Here is an 8,129-nt window from a genome sequence, read left to right on the forward strand (position 1 = left end):
GTAGCGTATTAACACACTTGTGGCATATAATATACCAATATACATGCAGCCTAGAACTGTGTAAGACTTTCAACACCCTTTTGTGAAGTAAATGAATCAATGGATACAAAAGACTTAATAGCCTGCTAATCTGACCAAAGGGGAAAACAAATTGATCACACTTTGACTATTTGGAATATTTTTTGTTCTAAAACAGCCCGATTGAAAGGAGGGAAAAAATTTAGCTTGCTTGAGGTAGCCCCAACATTAAGCAGAATTAGCTTTGGCACTCACACATGAAAGCTAAGGATCAATCCTTTTCACATCTGCTTATGCCTTTCCTGTATCTTGCTAGCTGTAGGATAAGGCCCAACATTCTATTCCCAACTGCTCAATCACTTAACAACTCGTGAACATTCCATGTAATTTTACATTAACCTCATCTGTTTTGATCTCTCATTATCACCAGACAGCATAAAATGAGTTATTAACCAAAGTGGGACAAACGTTTTAAGGTGACTAGCAAGACAAATACCTATTTTGAAAAACACAGCCAATTAGGACGACAAAAGTAAATTTAGCTGTCTTCACTTTTCAAGAACTGTTAGATCAAAAATGATGACAGAAAACAGAACAACTTGCCAGTGAATGTATGTGGAATATCTTTCCTAGAAAAAAACAGCATGTTAACAGCATATTTCAACGAGATCTATCTCAGTATCAGAAATATTTTCACCAGAAAATTAACCAATCGCACAAGTGAAAAACAATAATTATCAGAAATATCATCTATTGAATCTTCCATAGGAATAACATATCTGAATAAATTCTTACCAGACCACCACCAATGACAGCTACTTTTTTCCTTGGAAAGTTGGAGGAGTCCATAGCCACTGAAGCGTTGGTCACGGCAGGTGTCTCTTCCTCACGTTGGGGCTGGCTTCTCCACACTCAGAGTTCTCCCAGGCTTAATGTTGCCCAAAGCTCAGCCCACTTGTGGCTAGAAAACAGTCTTTGGGCAGGGCCAATTCTCAGTGATAGCATTTAACTCCTGAGTACCCTTAAGGGTGAGCAACTCGGCTTTAACACAGAAGGGACTTCTATTTGAAAAATCCCACCAAGTGAAGACACTGTGCTTTGCATGTAGAATGAAGAGTCTGTGCAACAGCCCAGTGGCTTGGTTCTTCTTTCATTATAGGATGTGCTCCTAGTTTCGCTTTCATTCATGATTGGCGGTGAGACTTCCGTCCTCTGAAGAATCTTCTCTTACAGAGTGAGGTGATGAAGATCAAACAGGAATTCCACCTGAAGGATTCTCACGAATTCTCCAACAGACATATTTGGGTATGTTTATACTGGCTGTCAGCTGACTCTTAATAGTTTCCTGGGCAAGATTTTAAATTGTGTACTTAAACAATTGAACATGCTTTATTTTTTTTCCTATTTTCTCTTTTTCTTTTTCTGTGTGCCAGGAAATTTAGACTCTAATTTGTACATCAACCCGTGGTGAGAAAGTTAGCATCATACTTCTATAAACTCATTTCTGGCTTCATTTTTATTTACTGTTCTTTTTCATATGATTTCAAGTGTATGCTATTTGTCATGCATGTGTGTGAATTGTTGTTTTTGTTTTCTGGAACATGAAATAAAGTAAGAACATGAATGAAGATGGTTCCTTATCTAAAAGTAAAAGCACAGAGACAAAAAGAATTCAGATTTTTCCCTGGTGAGGAATTAGAGCTAAACATTGTTCAATAGTGCCCCCTTGTGGAAAAGTACGGTTAGACTTCACAGACTATTTTTATTTATAGTGGGCCTTTGGTACTTTGGGAAATTCATTTCAGGCCTTGTGATAAAATCCACAGGTGTTCAGGTCCCCTGTATATAACAGGGCAATATTTCCATAAGATTTCAAAATGTTTGTGAAAGATGAGATTAAAAGGCAATTTTTTTTTTGAAATCATGCAGTTTTTTTTCATGACATTCAACGTCAAGAACTTTTAAAAAATAACTCATATGCAAGGACTTAAAAATATTTTACATCAAAATAAGCTTACATTTTAATTTCATCCTTCACAATTGGTTTGAGAGCCTACACACATCCTCCCAGAAACTGAAATCATCTTTAGCTTACACATGATACTCAATACAACAAACTGTTATGAAATAGCAGCGATGCCATGGTTTATAGAAAGTAATGACAAGGAGAAAATATGTGTGTAAACACTATTTCTCTTTTCTGATTTTTAAAAAATTATTTATTTTTTATCAAAATGGCAGATTTACAAAGAGTGAGAGACATATAGAAAAAGATATTCAGTCCATTGGTTCACTCCCAAAATGGCTGCAACTGTCAGAACTGAGATGATCTAAAGCCAGCAGCTTCTTCTTTTTTTTTCTTTTTCCAAAGATTAATTTTATTTTTTATTGAGAAGGCAGATCAGAATTACAGAAAGAGCAACAAAGATCTTCCATCTGCTGGTTCACAAATGGCCACAATAGCCAGAGTGAGCTGATCTGAAGCCAGGAGCCAGGAGCCTCTCCTGGGCCTCCCACATGAGCCCAGGCCTCCCAAGACCTTGAAGGGCCGTCCTCTACTGCTTTCCCAGGCCATCTGCAGGGAGTCAGAGGGAAAGTGGAGCAGCTGATGCCCACATGGGAATCCCAGTACTTGCAGGTGAGGATTTAACTATTGAGCCATCACACCAGGTTGAGTCACAAATTTCTTTCGGGTCTCCCATGTGGGTGCAGGGTCCTAATGTTTTGGCCCATTCTCCACTGCATTTTCAAGCCATAAGCAGGAAGTTGGATGGGAAGTAGAGCAGCCAGGGCACGAACTGATGCCCATGGGGGATGCTGGTGCTTGAGGGTAGAGAACTGGCCTTTGAAGCTGTGGTGCTGGTTTATTATCTGAGGCTGGCTGACTCCAGAGGCAGAGTCCAGTGGAAACCAAGGGCTGGCAGCAATTACCAATAGGTGATATTGTCTGTGAAATTCAAGACACAAAAGAAGTTTTTTTTTTTTTTTTTAATTTTTTATTTGAAAGGTAGATTTACAGAGCAAAGGAGACTTCCATCCACTGGTTGTTTCCCTAAATGACTGCAATGGCCGAAGCTGGGCTGATTCAAAGCCAGGAGCCAGGAGCTTCTTCCATGTGTCCAGCAAAGGCTAATGCCCAGGGACCAGGGTAATCCTCTGCTGCTTTCCCAGGCCATAAGCAAGGAGCTGGGTTGGAAGTGGAGCAGCTGGGACTGACACAGTGCCCATGAGGGATTCTGGCACTGCAGCTGTAGGATTAGCCTGCGCACCCCCGAGCCAGCCCTTCTGAACACTTTGCTAGAGGCAATGCAGTGCTCACGTGTGTTTGCCTCTCAGGGTTTATATACAGGCTGGGTATACTTTTTTCTTCCTAAATAAACTAAAATGAGTGTGCTAACTTCTATTTCATGTCATATAAAGAAGTCTGCCTCCAACTACAACCTTATCAACATGTACACTGCTGGAGTTTCAAGTTTTTGCCAGTCTGATGAACTTGTCCTATATCTCATTCTCTTTAATCCTTTTCAATCCTTTGATTCAGAATGGGGTGAGCACTTTTAGCCTGTCTAGCCACAATCTACTTTTCTTCTTTTGTAGACAGTGCTCTTGTTGTAGGGGACGGGATTGTTCGGCTCTTCCCTCACTCTCTGCTGATTTCAGCTTTATTACTTTCCTTTGCTGCAAACAGCTTCCTCCACTCCGCGACTTCGATTTTTCACCTTGTCAATAAAATCTCTTGATGAAAATTTTCTTATTTTAGCATATCCAAAATGTTCAGCCTCTGCCTTTAGTTTTTCGAGTCCCCTTTTCTAATCTTTTTTCTAATCTTAAGGTCATAGAGATATTGTTTCAGATTTTCATTTGAACTATTTGTGTGGCTTTTGTGTGTCATCTCCAAGTCTCACAAAGTTTTATTCTTTTCCCTCCAAAAGTTTTGCTCTCTTTTGCTAGATTCACTTCCAGATAAATGATATTTTCCTGTTATTATACATTATATTCTAATCTTCTGCAATCGATGATGTGTTGAAACACACTTTAGAAAATGTAAAGGCACAAATGGTCATTTTAGTATATGATTGTTATTTTTAGCTGCTTTTTTATAATCCTGTGGAAATGGGGTCTTCCTGTTTTCTTCATGTTCATAGCTATGATTTGTGGTGAATTAACCCTGTAAATATAGAGTGGATTAAAACTATGTCTTAGGAAAACTACTAAAGAGAAGGGAGGGAGGGGGAAGCAGGGGAGAGAGGGAAATGGGGTTGTACCTACAGAATGTTAAACATCTGTTTCATTTGGACCCGGCGTAGTGGCCTAATTGCTAAAGTCCTCCTCGTCTTGCAGGTGCCGGAATCCCATATGGGTGCAGATTCTAATCCCGGCAGCTCCACTGCCCATCCAGCTCCCTGCCTGTGGCCTGGGAAAGCAGTCGAGAATGGCCTAAAGCTTAGGACCCTGCACCCGTGTGAGAGACCCAGAAGAAGTTCCTGGCTCCTGGCTTCAGATGGAAGATCTTCCTCTGTCTCTCCTCCTCTCTGTAAATCTGACTTTCCAATACAAATAAATAAATCTTTTTAAAAATCTGTTCTATTTATACGATTAAAAAACAACTAAAAATATAGCACTCAATCTTATGAAACTTTAAAGGACCATCTATTTATCTTATGAACCCAGTTTGCTTTTTTACAGGAGGTATTAACTCTTCCCCCGAGTGAAAACTGTAATTTAGAATGATAAATTTTAAATCCAGGAAAGAACAAATAGCAATTCACAAAATGTTTGTCTCCACAGCCAGAATGACACAGCTGAGGCCTTTCAGAAATTGAAGGATAGCGTGAGGGCCCAGGATAACTGTTATGAAAAAGGGGAGCAGAATCTTGAACAAAGTTTAATAATTATAAAGCTACAGTTCTGATCATTGTTAGGGATCACTCTCTTCTTCCTAGAAGAAGAGATTCAGGAAGGTTCCAGCTCAGCATCTCTCTGCTCTGCTGGACTTTCTTACACAGGCTTTCCCTCACCCTCTGGGCCTAAAACAGTTGAGGCAGTAGGGCAAGGTAGGGATTTAGAGGGCAACTTGGGTCAACAGTGGCAAGCAATCCCCCTCACTGGGAGTCAGTTATTAGGTACAACTTAAAATTAGTGCCTTTACAACGGAGTGACTTACCGGAGGAGCCTGTCTCAGAGCAGATAGTGGATATTTTCATTTTATACACATTTTATCAATCAGCATTATTGGAAGCAATAAGAACCTATGAAAAGAAACGTATCAGAGGGCTAATTAATACAATATTTACCTTTTTCTTTTTGTCATCCTTGTACTTTTGAAGTTGACAGAATACTGTTTGGTGAACATAGCTTGCTCAATAATTATTTACTCAGTTAATCAGACCCTTTGAACTTGGAACTTTTTGCTAGCGATGCTTTTCTATCTGTACATTGCTTGTTCCACTGTTTAGACCTCTCCAGACCCTCATCTTGAAAACCTAATTCAAAAGAAATGTCCTATCATTCCATAAACATTGTTCTATTGTGCGTTTACTGGTATGTAAATGATTTGATTTATTTCTTCACTCATTTGGTTAATAAATACTAGTAGAAATAAAGAGAGGAAAGTGAATGGAGACACACTTATGAAGCTGAATGGCAAGGATTTATTGATAATAGAGAATATTGTGTGCTTGTGTTTGGGGAACAAGTAAGAATTAAAGGGGGCCTGGCATGGTAGCTTAGTGGCTAAAGTCTTCGCCTTGCACATGCAGGGATCCCATATGGGTGCCAGTACTAATCCGGGTGGCCACACTTCCCATCCAGCTCCCTGCTTGTGGCCTGGGAAAGCATCCAAAGATGGCCCAAAATCTTGGGACCCTGCACCCATGTGGGAGACCTGGAAGAAGCTCCTAGCTTTGGATTGGCTCAGCTCCATCCGTTGCGATCACCTGGGTAGTGAATCATTGAACGGAAGCTCTTCCTCTCTCTCTTTTGTCCTCTCTGTATGTCTGACTTTTCGGTAAAAATAAAATAAACATTTTAAAAAAGAGTTCAAGGAAGAAGAGGATTCACAGGATTCTGGTTTGAATAATTGGTAGTGCCATCTAGTGAACATGAAAGACTAAGGTGTGGGTGCCAATTACCAGGCAATATTTGAATCTGAGATGTGAGTACTAACTTCAACAACCAATGCAAATTGGTACATGAATCTGGAGCTAAGAAGATGTTACTAAAAACTATAAAGATGGCTGGCTCACCTAGAGACCACAGATGCTTCAGAAAAAATACCCTGTGAGTAATTTAATATCACTTACACAACACTGTTAAAGTCAGAAGGTTATACAGATTTTATAAAAATACATACAAACAAAAGGATACAAGCAAAAACATTTTGTCAGCTTTCTATATTTCTGAAAGGAGGAGTAAGGAATAGGGAGTAGGATAGCAAATAAATACTGCTTTTTTTAAGATTAATTTATTTTTATTGGAAAGGTGGATATGCAGAGAGGAAGAGAGACAGAGAGGAAGGTCTTCCGTCTGATGGTTCACGCCCCAAGTGAGTGCAACGGCTGGAGCTGAGCCAATACGAAGCCAGGAGCCAGGAGCTCTTCCAGGTCTCCCACACGCCTGTGCAGGGTCCCAAGGCTTTGGGCCGTCCTCGACTGCTTTCCCAGGCCACAAGCAGGGAGCTGGATGGGAAGCAGGGCCTCTGGGATTAGAACCAGCGCCCATATGGGATCCCAGCGCGTGCAAGGCGAGGACCTTAACCACTACGCTATCGCGCCAGGTCCACAAATACTTATTAAAGAAGGAATGGACTTTATGCTTCATAAGGTATAATAAAATTAGTACACTTTGTTCAATCCTCATTATGTGAGGTCCCACACACTTTTTTTCTTTTTTGTCTTTAACATTTTTTCTTATAATTTTTTGCAACTAAAATATTCTCCCACAGATTTTAAAAAATGTTTATTTTTATTGGAAGGGCAGATCAGATTTAAAGAGAGACAGAGGAATATTTTCCATCTACTGATTCGTTCAGGAGCTGAGCCGATTGGAAGCCAAGAGCGAGACGTCAGGAGCCTCTTTCAGGTCTCCCACACAGGTGCAGTGTCCCCATGATTTAGGCCATCCTCCACTACTTTCCCAGACCACAAGCAGGAAGCTGGATGGGAAGTGGAGCAGCTGGTACAGAAACCTATGCCCAAATGGAATCCCACACCTTGCAAGGTGAGGAGTTAGCCAACTGAGCCATTACACTGGGAACCATGAATGTCTTTAATACAAAGAAAAGGAAAAATCATTTACAGCTGGACCCTGTCACATTTCTTCATTGATAAGTGAAGATCTGGAGAAGGATAACCAGATGAAGGTGAAGCCAGTGAATCAAACAGGTACAGGAAAGGGTGAGAGAACAGAGTTCAGTATTCCAGAAATCAAGAGAATATTTCCATGTGGAAAATGTTTCTACTCTATCCCTAAATTTCGTTTGACTGGGAATAGAACACAAAGCCATAAATAACTTCAATTTGGCAGCTTGGAGACATTGACTGCTGTCTGACTCCGGGCTGCGGTTGTCAAGTCTGGTCATAGCCTTCCGAGGGGAATGCTTCTAGGTTCTTCTGCTTGCAGTCAACATTATACTATTTCTTTTTGCCTTAACAACTTCTGGCCAGTTTGTAGCTGCTTGTTTTCCAGTGTTTTCTTCTACTTGTTTTCCAGGTTTCTTGCACTTTGTTCTGCATTATTCGAATAGTGGTGTATTTCTCTAATCTTAGTCATTTCTCTCTCCTGTTTTCCTATCTTATGATATTTATTTTTTGAGACTTTTACCATTGCCCCTTGCAAGGTTTCTACTGTACTTTCTCTAACCAACTCCATGTAACTCCCAAGCTGGGAGATAGCCTAAATTAAAATCTTCAAAGTCTTTATTTAGAATGATGAGAACATTTTTATAGACAAAATTTGAAGTTAGTTATCAGTTTTGGTATCAAAGTGATGAAATGTAGCATAGTGGGAAGAAAAAAAAAACCCACCATATGTTCGCTTATGCTCACAACAGCATAGTGATGCTGTGACCGCAATGCAAAACGAAACGGCAAAACTGGAACCAGGTAAGGACC

General features: G+C 40.2%; 1 protein-coding gene across 1 annotated transcript in view; it reads right to left on the reverse strand.

Annotated features, from left to right (window-relative positions):
* Positions 1–1,193, reverse strand: part of KMO (kynurenine 3-monooxygenase) — a 35,823-nt gene extending 34,630 nt beyond the window's left edge. The window contains exon 1 of the mRNA XM_040967947.1: positions 814–1,193. Coding sequence (XP_040823881.1) covers positions 814–867 — 54 coding nt within the window. The 5' untranslated portion in view covers positions 868–1,193. The remainder of the gene's footprint in view (positions 1–813) is intronic.
* Positions 1,194–8,129: the final 6,936 nt, after the last annotated feature.

Source organism: Ochotona curzoniae, unplaced genomic scaffold, assembly GCF_017591425.1.
Source record: "Ochotona curzoniae isolate NIBS_2020 unplaced genomic scaffold, NIBS_Ocur_1.0 scaffold_4683, whole genome shotgun sequence".
Lineage (NCBI taxonomy): Eukaryota > Metazoa > Chordata > Mammalia > Lagomorpha > Ochotonidae > Ochotona > Ochotona curzoniae.